Source organism: Somniosus microcephalus, chromosome 28, assembly GCF_052327205.1.
Source record: "Somniosus microcephalus isolate GS21.2 chromosome 28, FLI_Smic_1.0, whole genome shotgun sequence".
Lineage (NCBI taxonomy): Eukaryota > Metazoa > Chordata > Chondrichthyes > Squaliformes > Somniosidae > Somniosus > Somniosus microcephalus.
The window spans coordinates 42,885,089-42,904,569 of record NC_141014.1 but is presented as its reverse complement, the minus strand read 5'-3'; the positions used below and the strand labels follow the sequence as shown (position 1 = coordinate 42,904,569).

The window sequence follows — 19,481 nt, the reverse complement described above, 5'->3', positions numbered from 1 at the left end:
CTTCGCCCCAGCTCCCAAAGCTAAACCGTGCAGGGATTACACCTGGCCGCACTAATGGTGCCGGAACCCAGACCTGGGGACACCAGGTTCGGGCTGGGATGGTTTTTATGAGGTTAGGCCACAGCTGGAATATTGTGTCCAATTTCGGGCACCCTACATTAGGAAGGATGTCGATTGCGTGGCGGAGGAGATCCCACCACAGCTCTGGTGGGTCATTGCCATGGGGAGAATCATGCCCACGCTGTGCCAGCCTGGTATATTCAAGACTGACTTTCTCACTTAAAAACAGAAAATGTTGGAAACACTCAGCAGGTCGAGCAGCATCTGTAGAGAGAGAAACAGAGTTAATGTTTCAGGTCAGAACTGGCGAAAAGTCATCGACCTGAAACGTTAACTCTGTTTCTCCCTCCACAGATGCTGCCTGGCCTGCTGAGTATTTCCAGCATTTTCTGTTTTTATTTCACATTTCCAGCATCTGCAGTATTTTGCATTTGTCTGACTTTCTCACTGTCGGGCTGTTTTTACATTTTGAGGAGGTTGTAATTCCTGTAAGTGTCCCGACTGTATTGGGTGCCACTCGGTCAGCACTGAGTAAATCGTTTGATGGGTTGAACACCTCCATTCTGCCGTAAGCTCAAGTACAGTGACGAGGGATCTCTGCTCAGATCCGAGGTCCTTCTACACTTCCCGAGACATTGAACGAGTAACGAGCTTCCCTGGATCACGGAGGAAACGTGATCCCTCACACGGGAGTGATCAGTAAACTTGGGGCTCAGTAACATTCGCCTGAACAGGGGGACAGCGGGGGGGGGGGGGGGAGGGGGGCCTTGGTTTAACATCTCACTGGAGCACCGGCCCCTCGGCTCGTTGCAGTCCCTCAGCACCCGGAGTGGGGCTGCAACACACACCCTCTGCCTCATGCTGGCTGAGCCAAGCCGAGACTTTTACTGAAAGTGTTTGATGATGGTACTGTTTCATTTTCCATCATTCTCCCTTCCAAAACTGGAACGGCACGATGACTGTGAGCGGCTGCTTCTCGGTGGTTACCATGGAAAGGTCACAGAGCTTGGCACGGATTTGGATCAGATCCTCCTGCAGAATCCTCTGCTGGTACGTTAACTGCTCCGCAATGTTCTGCTGTCCACCAAAGTCCAACATCTGGCATCGCGTCACTTCCAGAACACCTTCCACTTTGTCCTGGAGAAAGTCCAACAGGCACATCAGGAACATCCTGCACACATTATCAGGTCGTTTAATAAACGCACGCTGGGCATCCCTATCTCTGTAACCTCCTCCAGCCCTACAACCCTCCGAGACCTCTGCACTCCTCCAATTCTGGCCTCTTGCCGAGGCACTAAGCTCTGGAATTCCCTCCCTGAGCCTCTCCGCTTCGCTCTACTCCTTTAAGACGCTCCTTAAAACCGAGCTCTGTGACCAAGCTTTTGGTCACCTGTCTTAATATCTCCTTATGTGGCTCGGTGTCAAATTTTGTTTGATTACGCTCCTGTGAAGCACCGTGGGAAGGTGCTATATAAATACAAGTTGTTGTTGTAGGAGGGGGGGGAGCGGGGTGGAGGGAGGAGTGAGGGGGCAGGAGTGAGCGGGGAGGAGGGAGGGGGAGGAGGGAGTGGGGTGGAGGGGAGGGTGTGGAGGGAGTGGGAGGAGGGGAGGGGGAGGGTGAGGAGGGAGTGGGGAGGAGGGGAGGGAGTGGGGAGGAGTGAGGGGGAGGAGTGAGCGGGGAGGAGGGAGGGGGAGGAGGGAGTGGGATGGAGGGGAGGGTGAGGAGGGAGTGGGGAGGAGGGAGTGGGGAGGAGGGGAGGGTGAGGAGGGAGTGGGGAGTGGGGAGGAGTGAGGGGGAGGAGTGAGCGGGGAGGAGGGAGGGGGAGGAGGGAGGGGGGAGGGTGAGGAGGGAGTGGGGAGGAGGGGAGGGGGAGGAGGGAGTGGGGAGTGGGGAGGAGTGAGGGGGAGGAGGGAGGGGGAGGAGTGAGCGGGGAGCGGGGAGGAGTGAGCGGGGAGCAGGGAGGGGGAGGAGGGAGTGGGGAGGAGTGAGCGGGGAGTAGGGAGGGGGAGGAGGGAGTGGGGAAGAGGGGAGGGTGAAGAGGGAGCAGGAAGTGGGATTGAGAGGAGGGGGGAGCAGGGAGGAGGGAGTGGGGAAGAGGGGAGGGTGGGTGAAGAGGGAGCAGGAAGTGGGATTGAGAGGAGGGGGGAGCAGGGAGGAGGGAGGAGGGAGTGGGGAGGAGGGAGTGGGGAGGGGGAGGAGTGAGCGGGGAGCGGGGAGGAGTGAGCGGGGAGCAGGGAGGGGGAGGAGGGAGTGGGGAGGAGTGAGCGGGGAGTAGGGAGGGGGAGGAGGGAGTGGGGAAGAGGGGAGGGTGAAGAGGGAGCAGGAAGTGGGATTGAGAGGAGGGGGGGAGCAGGGAGGAGGGAGTGGGGAAGAGGGGAGGGTGGGTGAAGAGGGAGCAGGAAGTGGGATTGAGAGGAGGGGGGAGCAGGGAGGAGGGAGTGGGGAGGAGGGAGTGGGGAGGAGGGGAGGGTGAGGAGGGAGCAGGAAGTGGGATTGAGAGGAGGAGGGAGGAGGGAGGATCGGTTTGCCGGCTGCACATTGACACTGAGGTGCGTTTGCTCACATACCTTCTCTGCTTTGAGCTGACTTGCTTCCGCCACCAGCCCCTGTAGGACTCTGTCCTGCCCACACAGCCTGGTCAGCAACACCTAGAGACACAGAGTGAGGAACAACATCAGAAACAAACATCACAAGGAGAACACCCCGTCTAACGTAACCTCTCCCCTGTCTAACCTAAACTCTCTGTATCTAACCTGTGCTGTACCTGTCCTGCGAGTGTTTGATGGGACAGTGTAGAGGGAGCTTTACTCTGTATCTAACCCGTGCTGTACCTGCCCTGGGAGTGTTTGATGGGACAGTGTAGAGGGAGTTTTACTCTGTATCTAACCCATGCTGTACCTGCCCTGGGAGTGTTTGATGGGACAGTATAGAGGGAGCTTTACTCTGTATCTAACCCGTGCTGTACCTGCCCTGCGAGTGTTTGATGGGACAGTGTAGAGGGAGCTTTACTCTGTATCTAACCCGTGCTGTACCTGCCCTGGGAGTGTTTGATGGGACAGTGTAGAGGGAGTTTTACTCTGTATCTAACCTGTGCTGTACCTGCCCTGGGAGTGTTTGATGGGACAGTGTAGAGGGAGCTTTACTCTGTATCTAACCCGTGCTGTACCTGCCCTGGGAGCGTTTGATGGGGACAGTGTAGAGGGAGCTTTACTCTGTATCTAACCCGTGCTGTACTTGCCCTGGGAGTGTTTGAATCTGAGAATGGTTCTTGAAACAGGTTTCTCTCTCTCTATCTCACTCTATGGGCTGGATTTTGTCAATGGGGACATGATGGAGGCGGGACTCCCACTTTTTGGGTTGTAGTCCCGCCTCCATCGATTTGTGGCCAACCCATGCGGTTTTCCCTTGATTGACCTTGTTGAGCCCCGCCCAGCAGGCTCAGCAGGCCAATTAAGGGACACCCGGTTACAGGTGACGTCAGGGATTGACATTTCATCTGTCAAGAGCTTCGAACAGATGAAATATCAGCGTTTGACAGCTCTGTGAAGCTGTCAAACACTGAATCTGACTTCTAACTTGAGTCCTTCTCCACAGACTCAGTTAGAAATCTCTCCAGAACAGAAAGCAGAATGCTGCAGATTTTGACAGCTCGCGGACATTCTGCTTTCTGTGCCGGTGAGATGAGGGACTCCCGAGACCTGAAGGAAGGAAGCCTGCATTAGTAAGTAAAGGTAAGTAAAACTTATTTAAACACTTTACACACACCAAACACACTTACCTCTGCACTCATGCACCCATCACTCACCTGAACACCGGACATCTCGATCCCTCCAAGCCCTTCAGTCCGCCTCGCTAACTTGGCGTGGTTTGGGGCCGTCGGGCAGCCCACACTTCAGGGCTAAAAATAGGGATTAGGCCAAAAACTGCCTGGTAACTACCTGTTAACAGACAGTTAATTGGCACTAATCCCCTTCCCGCCTCGGGGAGGCGGCTCCCAGCACAGGTCGGGTACCCGCCTCCTGGGAAACGGGCATGGGGGCGGGAAGGGTTCGTGCCCCCCAATTCTGCAATTTTCCCCCCCACTCCCGCCTCCAAACCCGCCTCCACGGGACTTGGAAATTCGAGCCCAATCTCTCTAGATGGAAGATAAAAGCATCCCCATTATGCGACTGTGGAGCTCCTGATCAGACCCTGGAGCACATCATTGAACACTGCCCTCAGAGGAGATTCACAGGCTGCCGACAAGATCTCCACGCTGTTACACCGGAAGCTTTGGCCTGGATATCCGACTTCGATAGACATTTGATTTACTTTGCTACTACCATACGAAAGAAGAAGTCTATCTCTCCCTCCCTCCCTCCTCCTCTCTCCCCTCCATCTCTCTCTCCCTCTCTTTCTCTTCCGTCTCCTGGTATTTGGTGAATGCTGTGATTATATTTTGTACTGATGAGGAAAATTTTTTAAAGGAGGAATAAAAGTAGCTCAAAACGAGACTTACGTCAACTTCACTTTCAGCCCTTCTGACAGGCTCTGCTGTAAATTCCCGGTACATCTCCCGCCCACATGTCTGCAAGAGAAACACAGCACTTTAGTACTCTACACACGGTGCCCTACGCACGGTACCCTACGCACGGTGCCCTACGCACGGTGCCCTACGCACGGTGCCCTACACACGGTGCCCTACGCACGGTGCCCTACGCACGGTGCCCTACGCACGGTGCCCTACGCACGGTGCCCTACACACGGTGCCCTACACACGGTACCCTACACATGGTGCTCTACACACGGTACCCTACACATGGTACCCTACGCACGGTGCCCTACGCACGGTGCCCTACGCACGGTGCCCTACGCACGGTGCCCTACACACGGTGCCCTACACACGGTGCCCTACGCACGGTGCCCTACGCACGGTGCCCTACGCACGGTGCCCTACACACGGTGCCCTACACACGGTGCCCTACACACGGTACCCTACACACGGTGCCCTACACATGGTGCTCTACACACGGTACCCTACACATGGTACCCTACGCACGGTACCCTACGCACGGTGCCCTACGCACGGTGCCCTACGCACGGTGCCCTACGCACGGTGCCCTACACACGGTGCCCTACACATGGTACCCTACACACGGTGCTCTACGCACGGTGCCCTACGCACGGTACCCTACACATGGTACCCTACACATGGTGCTCTACACACGGTGCCCTACGCACGGTGCCCTACGCACGGTGCCCTACACACGGTGCTCTACACACGGTGCCCTACGCACGGTGCCCTACGCACGGTGCCCTACGCACGGTACCCTACGCACGGTGCCCTACACACAGTACCCTACACACGGTGCTCTACACACGGTACCCTACACACGGTGCCCTACACACGGTGCCCTACACACGGTGCACGGTGCCCTACACACGGTGCCCTACACACGGTGCACAGTGCCCTACACACGGTGCCCTACACACGGTGCACGGTGCCCTACACACGGTGCCCTACACGGTGCTCTACGCACGGTACCCTACGCACGGTGCCCTACGCACGGTGCCCTACACACGGTGCCCTACACACGGTATCCTACACGCGGTGCCCTACACGCGGTGCCCTACACGCGGTACCCTACACTCGGTGCTCTACACGTAGTGCCCTACACATGGTGCCCTACACGCGGTGCCCTACACGCGGTGCCCTACACTCTGCGCTCTACACGCGGTGCCCTACACGCGGTGCCCTACACTCTGCGCTCTACACGCGGTGCCCTACACGCGGTGCCCTACACTCTGCGCTCTACATGCGGTGCCCTACTCTCTGCGCTCTACACGCAGTGCCCTACACGCGGTACTCTACATGCGGTGCCCTACACGTGGTACTCTACACGCGGTGCCCTACACCCATTACTCTACACACGGTGCCCTACACATGGTGCCCTACACCCATTACTCTACACGCAGTACCCTGCACGTTACTCTACACTCGGTGCCCTACACGCGGTACCCTACACTCGGTGCCCTACACTCGGTGCCCTACACTCGGTGCTCTACACGCGGTGCCCTACACTCGGTGCTCTACACGCGGTGCCCTACACGCGGTACTCTACACGCGGTGCCCCACACGCGGTACTCCCTCTCCCTCTCTCTGTCTCGCTCGCCCTATCTCGCTCTCTCCCTTCTCCTGTTTGACAAACGCTGTGATTATATTTACAGAAGGAGCGATGGACAGTCTCCTGACAGCTGGCAGCAGAGGACTGGGGCTGGGTCGAGGTGAGGTCGGGGGACGGGGAGGAAGTTGAGCGATGCTGGAAATGGTTCCCTGTCAAGGAAAAGTGAGAAAGTTAGAGAAAAATCCCAGAAACTACATTCAGTACAGGAGTGTGAAATATAAACACATGACGTTACTCCTCATCATCTCACATTCCTCTTCTGATGTGATAGACCTTTCTAACTCTCGCTCCTCCTTTAGGCTGATCCTTAAAACCAAGATCTTTGACACACCTGTCTTAATATCTGCTTATGTAGCTTGTCTGATAATCGCTCCTGTGAAGCGTCTTGGGACGTTTCACTACAACAACTTGCATTTATATAGCGCCAGTAACGTAGTAAAACATCCCTAGTGAGGCTGGTCATTCAGCGACCAATCCCCGCCCAGTCCACAATATCCAGTCTTATCACAGTTTATTAATGTAGCAAAAAGCTGGCAATCTATTGGAATGTTTGTATCGCCCCTGTGACTGATAGTGAGCACACCAGCCCGTGCTTACACTGTCCCTGGGCCTGTGTTTACACTGTCCCTGGGCCTGTGTTTACACTGTCCCTGGGCCCAGCCCGTGTTTACACTGTCCCTGGGCCCAGCCCGTGTTTACACTGTCCCTGGGCCTGTGTTTACACTGTCCCTGGGTCCAGCCTGTGTTTACACTGTCCCTGGGCCCAGCCCGTGTTTACACTGTCCCTGGGTCCAGCCCGTGTTTACACTGTCCCTGGGCCCAGCCCGTGTTTACACTGTCCCTGGGCCCAGCCCGTGTTTACACTGTCCCTGGGCCCAGCCCGTGTTTACACTGTCCCTGGGCCCAGCCCGTGTTTACACTGTCCCTGGGCCCAGCCTGTGTTTACACTGTCCCTGGGCCTGTGTTTACACTGTCCCTGGGCCCAGCCCGTGTTTACACTGTCCCTGGGCCCAGCCCGTGTTTACACTGTCCCTGGGCCTGTGTTTACACTGTCCCTGGGCCCAGCCCGTGTTTACACTGTCCCTGGGCCCACCCTGTGCTTACACTGTCCCTGGGCCCAGCCTGTGCTTACACTGTCCCTGGGTCCAGCCTGTGTTTACACTGTCCCTGGGCCCAGCCTGTGCTTACACTGTCCCTGGGCCCAGCCCGTGTTTACACTGTCCCTGGGCCCAGCCTGTGCTTACACTGTCCCTGGGCCCAGCCTGTGCTTACACTGTCCCTGGGTCCAGCCCGTGTTTACACTGTCCCTGGGCCCAGCCCGTGTTTACACTGTCCCTGGGCCCAGCCCATGTTTACACTGTCCCTGGGTCCAGCCCGTGTTTACACTGTCCCTGGGCCCAGCCCGTGTTTACACTGTCCCTGGGCCCAGCCCGTGTTTACACTGTCCCTGGGCCCAGCCTGTGCTTACACTGTCCCTGGGCCCAGCCTGTGCTTACACTGTCCCTGGGCCCAGCCCCTGTTTACACTGTCACTGGGCCCAGCCCGCGTTTACACTGTCCCTGGGCCCAGCCCGTGTTTACACTGTCCCTGGGCCCAGCCCGTGTTTACACTGTCCCTGGGCCCAGCCCGTGTTTACACTGTCCCGGGGCTCGTGTTTACACTGTCCCTGGGCCCAGCCCGTGTTTACACTGTCCCTGGGCCCAGCTCGTGTTTACACTGTCCCTGGGCCCAGCCCGTGTTTACACTGTCCCTGGGCCCAGCCCGTGTTTACACTGTCCCTGGGCCCAGCCCGTGTTTACACTGTCCCTGGGCCCAGCCCGTGTTTACACTGTCCCTGGGCCCAGCCTGTGTTTACACTGTCCCTGGGCCCAGCCTGTGTTTACACTGTCCCTGGGCCCAGCCCGTGTTTACACTGTCCCTGGGCCCAGCCCGTGTTTACACTGTCCCTGGGCCCAGCCCGTGTTTACACTGTCCCGGGGCCCAGCTCGTGTTTACACTGTCCCGGGGCCCAGCCAGTGCTTACACTGTCCCTGGGCCCAGCCTGTGTTTACACTGTCCTCGGGCCCAGCCTGTGTTTACACTGTCCCTGGGCCCAGCCTGTGTTTACACTGTCCCTGGGCCCAGCCTGTGCTTACACTGTCCCTGGGCCCAGCCTGTGCTTACACTGTCCCTGGGCCCAGCCTGTGTGTACACTGTCCCTGGGCCCAGCCTGTGCTTACACTGTCCCTGGGCCCAGCCTGTGTTTACACTGTCCCCGGGCCCAGCTTGTGTTTACACTGTCCCTGGGCCCAGCCTGTGTTTACACTGTCCCTGGGCCCAGCCTGTGTTTAAACTGTCCCTGGGCCCAGCCCGTGTTTACACTGTCCCTGGGCCCAGTCTGTGTTTACACTGTCCCTGGGCCTGTGTTTACACTGTCCCTGGGTCCAGCCTGTGTTTACACTGTCCCTGGGCCCAGCCTGTGCTTACACTGTCCCTGGGCCCAGCCCGTGCTTACACTGTCCCTGGGCCCAGCCCGTGTTTACACTGTCCCTGGGCCCAGCCCGTGTTTACACTGTCCCTGGGCCCAGCCCGTGTTTACACTGTCCCTGGGCCCAGCCCGTGTTTACACTGTCCCTGGGCCCAGCCCGTGTTTATACTGTCCCTGGGCCCAGCCCGTGTTTATACTGTCCCTGGGCCCAGCCCATGTTTACACTGTCCCTGGGCCTGTGTTAACACTGTCCCTGGGCCCAGCCTGTGTTTACACTGTCCCTGGGCCCAGCCTGTGCTTACACTGTCCCTGGGCCTGTGTTTACACTGTCCCTGGGCCTGTGTTTACACTGTCCCTGGGCCCAGCCTGTGTTTACACTGTCCCTGGGCTCAGCCCGTGTTTACACTGTCCCTGGGCCCAGCCTGTGTTTACACTGTCCCTGGGCCTGTGTTTACACTGTCCCTGGGCCTGTGTTTACACTGTCCCCGGGCCCAGCCCATGTTTACACTGTCCCTGGGCCCAGCCCGTGTTTACACTGTCCCTGGGCCTGTGTTTACACTGTCCCTGGGCCCAGCCTGTGCTTACACTGTCCCTGGGCCCAGCCCGTGTTTACACTATCCCTGGGCCCAGCCCGTGGTTACACTGTCCCTGGACCCAGCCCGTGTTTACACTGTCCCTGGGCCCAGCCCGTGTTTACACTGTCACTGGGCCCAGCCTGTGCTTACACTGTCCCTGGGCCCAGCCAGTGTTTACACTGTCCCTGGGCCCAGCCCGTGTTTACACTGTCCCTGGGCCCAGCCTGTGTTTACATTGTTCCTGGGCCCAGCCCGTGTTTACACTGTCCCTGGGCCCAGCCCGTGTTTACACTGTCCCTGGGCCTGTGTTTACACTGTCCCTGGGCCCAGCCTGGGTTTACACTTTCCCTGGGCCCAGCCCGTGTTTACATTGTCCCTGGGCCCAGCCCGTGTTTACACTGTCCCTGGGCCTGTGTTTACACTGTCTCTGGGCCCAGCCCGTGTTTACAATGTCGCTGGGCCCAGCCCGTGTTTACACTGTCCCTGGGCCCAGCCCGTGTTTACACTGTCCCGGGGCCCAGCTCGTGTTTACACTGTCCCTGGCCCCAGCCTGTGTTTACACTGTCCCTGGGCCCAGCCCGTGTTTACACTGTCCCTGTGCCCAGCCCATGTTTACACTGTCCCTGGGCCTGTGTTTACACTGTCCCTGGGCCCAGCCCGTGTCTACACTGTCCATGGGCCCAGCCCGTGTTTACATTGTCGCTGGGTCCAGCCTGTGTTTACACTGTCCCTTGGCCCAGCCCGTGTTTACACTGTCCCTGGGCCCAGCCTGTGTTCACACTGTCCCTGGGCCCAGCCCATGTTTACACTGTCCCTGGGCCCAGCTTGTGTTTACACTGTCCCTGGGCCTGTGTTTACACTGTCACTGGGCCCAGCCTGTGTTTACAATGTCCCTGGGCCCAGCCCGTGTTTACACTGTCCCTGGGCCCAGCCTGTGTTTACACTGTCCCTGGGCCCAGACCGTGTTTACACTGTCCCTGGGCCCAGCCTGTGTTTACACTGTCCCTGGGCCCAGCCTCTGTTTACACTGTCCCTGGGCCCAGCCCGTGTTTACACTGTCCCTGGGCCTGTGTTTACTGTCCCTGGGCCCAGCCCCTGTTTACACTGTCCCTGGGCCTGTGTTTACTGTCCCTGGGCCCAGCCCGTGTTTACACTGTCCCTGGGCCCAGCCCGTGTTTACACTGTCCCTGGGCCTGTGTTTACTGTCCCTGGGCCCAGCCCATGTTTACACTGTCCCTGGGCCTGCGTTTACACTGTCCCTGGGCCCAGCCTGTGTTTACATTGTCCCTGGGTCCAGCCCGTGTTTACACTGTCCCTGGGCCCTGCCCGTGTTTACACTGTCCCTGGGCCCAGCCCGTGTCTACACTGTCCCTGGGCCCAGCCTGTGTTTACACTGTCCCTGGGCCCAGCCCGTGTTTACATTGTCCCTGGGCCCAGCCCGTGTTTATACTGTCCCTGGGCCTGTGTTTACACTGTCCCTGGGCCCAGCCCGTGTTTACACTGTCCCTGGGCCCTGCCCGTGTTTACACTGTCCCTGGGCCCAGCCCGTGTCTACACTGTCCCTGGCCCCAGCCTGTGTTTACACTGTCCCTGGGCCCAGCCCGTGTTTACACTGTCCCTGGGCCCAGCCCGTGTTTACACTGTCCCTGGGCCTGTGCTTACACTGTCCCTGGGCCCAGCCCGTGTTTACACTGTCCCTGGGCCTGTGTTTACATTGACCCTGGGCCCAGCCCGTGTTTACATTGTCCCTGGGCCCAGCCCGTGTTTACACTGTCCCTGGGCCCAGCCTGTGTTTACACTGTCCCTGGGCCCAGCCCGTGTTTACACTGTCCCTGGGCCCAGCCCGTGTTTACATTGTCCCTGGGCCCAGCCGGTGTTTACACTGTCCCTGGGCCTGTGCTTACACTGTCCCTGGGCCCAGCCTGTGTTTACATTGTCCCTGGGCCCAGCCGGTGTTTACACTGTCCCTGGGCCCGTGTTTACACTGTCCCTGGGCCTGTGTCTACACTGTCCATGGGCCCAGCCCGTGTTTACACTGTCCCTGGGCCCAGCCCGTGTTTACACTGTCCCTGGGCCCAGCCCGTGTCTACACTGTCCCTGGGCCCAGCCCGTGTTTACACTGTCCCTGGGCCCAGCCCATGTCTACACTGTCCCTGGGCCCAGCCCGTGTTTACACTGTCCCTGGGCCCAGCCCGTGTCTACACTGTCCCTGGGCCCAGCCCGTGTTTACACTGTCCCTGGGCCCAGCCCGTGTTTACACTGTTCCTGGGCCCAGCCCGTGTTTACACTGTCCCTGGGCCCAGCCCGTGCTTACACTGTCCCTGGGCCCAGCCCGTGTTTAGACTGTCCCTGGGCCTGTGTTTACACTGTCCCTGGGCCCAGCCCGTGTTTACACTGTCCCTGGGCCTGTGTTTACAGTGTCCCTGGGCCCAGCCCGTGTTTACACTGTCCCTGGGCCCAGCCCGTGTTTACACTGTCCCTGGGCCCAGCCCGTGTTTACACTGTCCCTGGGCCCAGCCCGTGTTTACACTGTCCCTGGGCCCAGCCCGTGTTTACACTGTCCCTGGGCCCAGCCCGTGTTTACACTGTCCCTGGGCCCAGCTTGTGTTTACACTGTCCCTGGGCCCAGCCCGTGTTTACACTGTCCCTGGGCCCAGCCCGTGTTTACACTGTCCCTGGGCCCAGCCCGTGTTTACACTGTCCCTGGGCCCAGCCCGTGTTTACACTGTCCCTGGGCCCAGCCCGTGTTTACACTGTCCCTGGGCCCAGCTTGTGTTTACACTGTCCCTGGGCCCAGCCCGTGTTGACGCTGTCCCTGGGCCCAGCTTGTGTTTACACTGTCCCTGGGCCCAGCTTGTGTTTACACTGTCCCTGGGCCCAGCCCGTGTTTACACTGTCCCTGGGCCCAGCCCGTGTTTACACTGTCCCTGGGCCCAGCCTGTGCTTACACTGTCCCTGGGCCCAGCCCGTGTTTACATTGTCCCTGGGCCCAGCCCGTGTTTACACTGTCCCTGGGCCTGTGTTTACATTGTCCCTGGGCCCAGCCCGTGTTTACATTGTCCCTGGGCCTGTGTTTACACTGTCCCTGGGCCCAGCCCGTGTTTACACTGTCCCTGGGCCCAGCCCGTGTCTACACTGTCCCTGGGCCCAGCCCGTGTTTACACTGTCCCTGGGCCCAGCCCGTGTTTACACTGTCCCTGGGCCCAGCCCGTGTTTACACTGTCCCTGGGCCTGTGTTTACACTGTCCCTGGGCCCAGCCCGTGTTTACACTGTCCCTGGGCCTGTGCTTACACTGTCCCTGGGCCCAGCCCGTGCTTACACTGTCCCTGGGCCCAGCCCGTGTTTACACTGTCCCTGGGCCTGTGTTTACACTGTCCCAGGGCCTGTGTTTACACTGTCCCTGGGCCCAGCTTGTGTTTACACTGTCCCTGGGCCCAGCCTGTGTTTACACTGTCCCTGGGTCCAGCCTGTTTTTACACTGTCCCTGGGCCCAGCCTGTGCTTACACTGTCCCTGGGCCCAGCCCGTGTTTACAATGTCCCTGGGCCCAGCCCGTGTTTACACTGTCCCTGTTTATATGTGAGCTCTGTGCCGCTGTGTGGCGGTTCCATACACCAGCCCCTTCCTTCCATTCCATCAAAACAAATCCCACCTTGATGAGCAGAAACATTTAAAAAATGAATCCTTTGAACTCACCGTTTTTCCAGATAGTCTCAGAGTGCTGCTCATTCGTGAAATATAAGATGGAGGAGGTGGAAAGCATCTACTTTGGTAGGTCAGAGGCTGCTTAATATCAGAGAGACAGGGGAGAGACAGAGAGTGAGAGAGAGAGAGAGACAGAGAGATGGGGGAAAGAGAGGGGGAGAGAGACACAGAGAGAAAGACAGGGGAGAGACAGAGAGTGAGAGAGGGAGAGACAGAGAGATGGGGGAAAGAGAGGGGGAGAGAGACACAGAGAGAAAGACAGGGGAGAGACAGAGAGTGAGAGAGAGAGAGAGAGAGAGAGATGGGGGAAAGAGAGGGGGAGAGAGACACAGAGAGAAAGACAGGGGAGAGACAGAGAGTGAGAGAGGGAGAGACAGAGAGATGGGGGAAAGAGAGGGGGAGAGAGACACAGAGAGAAAGACAGGGGAGAGACAGAGAGTGAGAGAGGGAGAGACAGAGAGATGGGGGAAAGAGAGGGGGAGAGAGACACAGAGAGAAAGACAGGGGAGAGACAGAGAGTGAGAGAGGGAGAGACAGAGAGATGGAGAGAGACACAGAGAGAGATGGGGAGAGAGACAAAGACAGAGAGAGGGAGAGAAAGACGCTATAGTTTATTCTCATTAATGATGAGTTGAGACAATTGATTTGAGATGTCTAAACATCTTCCAATTTCATTAAGGATTATTTATCATTGTATACATTACCTGTATGCCTGGTGCCCTGTGTCTGCCAAGAGACATCTCGGTGTGACGGTCTTTGCAAGGCAGAACGCTCACTCTCTCCACTGGGGTGTGGGGTCTGTAATGCAGCCTCGGACTAGGCCCGTAAGGCCTGATTGGTAACGTGGCACTCAAGCCCTCGATGTCCCTTTCCTCTAGAGGTATCACAGTCAACCTTTCAAATGGTCCTGGCGACCTTTGCTGGCTTCTGAATGGACCGTGTGATATGCCCGACAGGAGAGTGTAATGTTCCTCAGAAGGCAGCACATCGAGCCGATTGGAGGGAGTTTGTGGCCTTGAATGCGGCCTGCTCAGTGTTTGGCCTCGAGCCCTCGCAGATGTTGTAGCTACGTAGTATTCTCCAGGCTGTTCCTCCATGGGTAGAACAGTGACACTGGCTGACAAACTGTGGGATCCTGCGGTTGGCCGTGGAACCCGGAGGTAGCTGCTTCCTGTCATCGGAGATACCTGTTGGGATGGAAGGATGTCGATCCTTCCAATTGGTGTGTGAGGCCTCATCAGTGATCGGTTGGCCTCGTGGGATGAAGCCGTGTGATAGGTGTCTGCACGGGAGTTGATTTCTGATCTCTCCAAGGGAGAATGGACCCTTTGTGAAGACCCTGAGAATGGGGCGGTGGTTTTTGACAACACTGGGGAATGCTGGGTGATTGGGGTGCACGACCTGTCCAGTGACCTCTGGGAAACTCTCTCAGATGGAGTTTCAATAAAATGGTGCCCATGTTGTCCCTCTGATACAATCACGTACCGGTCATCTGGGGTGTGTGATCTTCGCAGTACCTGGTACCTTGGAGTCTCAGATGTAATGGGCAAGGAATTCGAGCGCAGTGACCTGATGGATCGGGAGCTGATGAGGTCTGGAGTGCCGGATGGGAGAATTCTGGCCTGATAGATGGTGATTGGTGAGGGGGCTTCGTGCCGCAAACTCTTCTCCTGCAGCCTCTGCTGGTTCGCTCGCTCCCCCTGCCCTTGAGCTGACCGACTGAGGTAATAGCTGTGGTCTTGTTGCTGCCTGTTTTCTGTGCTGAGACTGATGGGGGTGGAGTGTTCAGCATGGATCTGGCAGTTGATTGATGATATTGGGTAACCATCGCTGAGGCATTCATACACGTGGCCAGACTCGGTCGTCACAAGATATTGCCTGTTACAAAATAGAACAAATGAACAAGAGCTGGCCTCTTTTTGTTCCCTGACCATCACCAACCTTCTCTCTGTTGACCAAGGTGCCCAGTGATGTTTCACCAATCAGATCACTTGAGGTCTGACTTTGAGAGACCTGAGCTCCAAATCTCAGGCTCAGCCTCCTGGAGAGGGCGGGATGGGTACAGGGGGAGGGGTGGTGTTGATGCTAGTTAATGTTAGACAGCAGTGAGGGCAACACAATGGGCCTCAGTGGCCAAGCGAGGAAGGGGGAATACATCATTCCCGGCCACTACCTAGTGATACCTGCTGGGAGATGTGGACACAAGCAGCCTCGGTCGTGATGCACCTCATGGTCAAACAGTCTATTATCCCTTACACTCTGTTCACGTGTATAGAATGGGCATTCGGGTAAAGTACACGAGGAGCCAGAATTGTGGAACCCACAGCCGAGGAAGAGTGCTGGAGGGAATGGGAGCAGGAAAACGCAAGAACCTGTCACTGTCCTATAATGAAGTAATATTAACTGTCACTGTCCTGCTCTCTCTCCTACATTGCAATAAAGTCACTGTTTGTGACATTCAGGAATGTAAACCCCTCCACAAATCTTTAATGTTTTATTTGCTCTGTTATTCAGAGAGATGAGGCCAGCACCAAACAATGTGACTCTCTCTGAGTAGCTGCTCCCTCTGATATCCTACAGTGATTGCAGACAACAGTTCACTGGAGTCAGTGTGCTGCAAACTGTTATGTAGGAGTAAACCCCCTCAATCAATCCACTGGTCAGTGATGGTCAGCGACCATTCAATAACCAGCCGGTCAGTGACGGTCAGCGACCATTCAATAACTAGCCGGTCAGTGACAGTCAGCGACCATTCAATAACCAGCCGGTCAGTGACGGTCAGCGACCATTCAATAACTAGCCGGTCAGTGACGGTCAGCGACCATTCAATAACCAGATGGTCAGCGACCATTCAATAACCAGCCGGTCAGTGACGGTCAGCGACCATTCAATAACCAGCCGGTCAGTGACAGTCAGCGACCATTCAATAACCAGCCGGTCAGTGACGGTCAGCGACCATTCAATAACTAGCCGGTCAGTGACGGTCAGCGACCATTCAATAACCAGATGGTCAGCGACCATTCAATAACCAGACGGTCAGTGACGGTCAGCGACCATTCAATAACCAGCCGGTCAGTGACGGTCAGCGACCATTCAATAACCAGCCGGTCAGTGACGGTCAGCGACCATTCAATAACCAGCCGGTCAGTGACGGTCAGCGACCATTTAATAACCAGCCGGTCAGTGACCATTCAGTAGAAGTGCTACAATGAGCTCGGGAGGCCACTGCCTCTCCCATGATCAAACATCGTGCTGATGCTCAGTGTCCGAGGTGCTGTGTGGAGAATGATTATTTGGTGGAGAAACAAGGAGAATGCTGGACTTACCACTGAGCATCTGGTAGTTACAGGATAATCTGTGAACTTTAGAACACTGGCTTAGAACAAACCTTCGACCTGTAATGGGTAAGAACATTCTGGAGAGGACGTGACTGATGAACGGCAATGATTTACACGGTGGATTGCAGTGAGATTCTGGGCAATGGGATTAAATCTGTTCCCAACTAGAGGGGTCTGTGAGGACTTCAGTTACTTGTAGTCATTCTCGGGATGTGGGGGACACTGACTAGGCCACATTTATCACCCACCCCTAGTTACACTGACCAGGCCTTCTAACAATGATGGCGCTCTGCTTGCTGGACCAGGGCTTTCCCAGTCAGTCAGGCACGGGTTAGATCCGGTCGAGGGAGCAGATCCTTCCCTGAAGAGTGAAGGAACCAGTGGCTTTGAACGGTGGGCACTAAACTCACAACTTGGTCCCTCCTCATTCCTCACTCAGTCCTCACTCAGTCCTCACAGTCCTCACTCAGTCCTCACTCAGTCCTCACTCAGTCCTCACTCATTGCTCACTCAGTCCTCACTCAGTCCTCACTCAGCCCTCACTCAGTCCTCACTCAGTACTCACTCAGTCCTCACTCAGTCCTCACTCATTGCTCACTCAGTCCTCACTCACTCAGTCCTCACTCAGTCCTCACTCAGCCCTCACTCAGTTCTCACTCAGTCCTCACTCAGTCCTCACTGTCCTCACTCAGTCCTCACTCATTGCTCACTCAGTCCTCACTCAGTCCTCACTCAGTCCTCACTCAGCCCTCACTCAGCCCTCACTCAGCACTCACTCAGTCCTCACTCAGTCCTCACTCATTGCTCACTCAGTCCTCACTCACTCAGTCCTCACTCAGTCCTCACTCAGCCCTCACTCAGTTCTCACTCAGTTCTCACTCAGTCCTCACTCAGTCCTCACTCAGTCCTCACTCAGTCCTCACTCATTGCTCTCTCAGTCCTCACTCAGACCTCACTCAGTCCTCACTCAGTCCTCACTCAGTCCTCTCTCAGTCCTCACTCATTCCTCACTCAGTCCTCACTCAGTCCTCACTCAGTTCTCACTCAGTCCTCACTCAGTTCTCACTCAGTCCTCACTCAGTCCTCACTCATTGTTCACTCAGTTCTCTCTCAGTCCTCACTCAGTCCTCACTCAGTCCTCACTCATTGCTCACTCAGTCCTCACTCAGTCCTCACTCAGACCTCACTCAGTCCTCACTCATTGCTCACTCATTCCTCACTCAGTCCTCACTCAGACCTCACTCAGTCCTCACTCAGTCCTCACTCATTGCTCACTCAGTCCTCACTCAGACCTCACTCAGTCCTCACTCAGTCCTCACTCAGTTCTCACTCAGTCCTCACTCAGTCCTCACTCAGTCCTCACTCATTGCTCACTCATTCCTCACTCAGTCCTCACTCATTGCTCACTCATTGCTCACTCAGTCCTCACTCACTCAGTCCTCACTCAGTCCTCACTCAGTCCTCACTCATTGCTCACTCAGTCCTCACTCAGACCTCACTCAGTCCTCACTCAGTCCTCACTCAGTTCTCACTCAGTCCTCACTCAGTCCTCACTCAGTCCTCACTCAGTCCTCACTCATTGCTCACTCAGTCCTCACTCAGTCCTCACTCAGTCCTCACTCATTGCTCACTCATTGCTCACTCAGTCCTCACTCAGTTCTCACTCAGTCCTCACTCAGTCCTCACTCAGTCCTCACTCAGTCCTCACTCAGTCCTCACTCATTGCTCACTCATTCCTCACTCAGTTCTCACTCAGTCCTCACTCAGCCCTCACTCATTGCTCGAACAGCCCTCACTCAGTCCTCACTCAGTTCTCACTCAGTTCTCACTCAGTCCTCACTCAGTCCTCACTCAGTCCTCACTCAGCCCTCACTCAGCCCTCACTCATTGCTCGAACAGCCCTCACTCAGTCCTCACTCAGTCCTCACTCATTGCTCACACAGTCCTCACTCAGTCCTCACTCATTGCTCACTCAGTCCTCACTCAGCCCTCACTCAGTCCTCACTCAGTCCTCACTCAGTCCTCACTCAGTCCTCAATCAGTCCTCACTCATTCCTCACTCATTCCTCACTCAGTCCTCACTCAGACCTCACTCAGCCCTCACTCAGTCCTCACTCAGTCCTCACTCAGTCCTCACTCAGTCCTCAATCAGTCCTCACTCAGTCCTCAATCAGTCCTCACTCATTGCTCACTCAGTCCTCACTCATTCCTCACTCAGTTCTCACTCAGTCCTCACTCAGCCCTCACTCAGTCCTCACTCAGTCCTCACTCAGTTCTCACTCAGTCCTCACTCAGACCTCACTCAGTCCTCACTCAGTCCTCTCTCAGTCCTCACTCAGTCCTCACTCAGTCCTCACTCATTGCTCACTCAGTCCTCACTCAGTCCTCACTCATTCCTCACTCAGTCCTCACTCAGTCCTCACTCAGTCCTCACTCAGTCCTCACTCAGTTCTCACTCAGTCCTCACTCAGTCCTCACTCAGTTCTCACTCATTCCTCACTCATTGTTCACTCAGTCCTCACTCAGTCCTCACTCAGACCTCACTCAGTCCTCACTCATTGCTCTCTCAGTCCTCACTCAGTCCTCACTCAGTCCTCACTCAGTCCTCACTCAGCCCTCACTCAGCCCTCACTCAGTCCTCACTCAGTCCTCACTCACTCAGCCCTCACTCAGTCCTCACTCAGTTCTCACTCATTCCTCACTCAGACCTCACTCAGTCCTCACTCAGTTCTCTCTCAGTCCTCACTCATTGCTCTCTCAGTCCTCACTCAGTCCTCACTCAGTCCTCACTCAGTCCTCACTCAGACCTCACTCAGACCTCACTCAGACCTCACTCAGTCCTCACTCAGTCCTCACTCAGACCTCACTCAGACCTCACTCAGACCTCACTCAGTCCTCACTCAGTCCTCACTCAGTCCTCACTCATTGCTCTTTCAGACTCCCTCCCAGATTCCTTCGACCACCCTTGGTGTTCCCAGTCTGGTTGGGGTACAGTCTATGCCCAGTCTGGTTGGGGTACAGTCTATGCCCAGTCTGGGTTGTGGTACAGTCTATGCCCAGTCTGTTTGGGGTACAGTCTATGCCCAGTCTGGGTTGTGGTACAGTCTATGCCCAGTCTGGGTTGTGGTACAGTCTATGCCCAGTTTGGTTGGGGTACAGTCTATGCCCAGT

General features: G+C 56.5%; 1 protein-coding gene across 6 annotated transcripts in view; it reads right to left on the bottom strand.

The window, feature by feature from the left end:
• Positions 1-19,481, bottom strand: part of LOC147099685 (pleckstrin homology domain-containing family A member 7-like) — a 137,465-nt gene that overhangs the window by 43,779 nt on the left and 74,205 nt on the right. For 4 of the 6 annotated variants that reach the window (XM_085969056.1, XM_085969055.1, XM_085969050.1 and 1 more), the window contains exons 8-13: positions 13,677-14,850; positions 12,964-13,053; positions 6,267-6,374; positions 4,560-4,628; positions 2,629-2,709; positions 1,048-1,197 (exon numbers count right to left, since the gene is read on the bottom strand). In XM_085969056.1, coding sequence (XP_085825182.1) covers positions 1,048-1,197; positions 2,629-2,709; positions 4,560-4,628; positions 6,267-6,374; positions 12,964-13,053; positions 13,677-14,850 — 1,672 coding nt within the window. The remainder of the gene's footprint in view (positions 1-1,047; positions 1,198-2,628; positions 2,710-4,559; positions 4,629-6,266; positions 6,375-12,963; positions 13,054-13,676; positions 14,851-19,481) is intronic. The other 2 variants (XM_085969051.1, XM_085969054.1) reach the window with 2 other exon arrangements.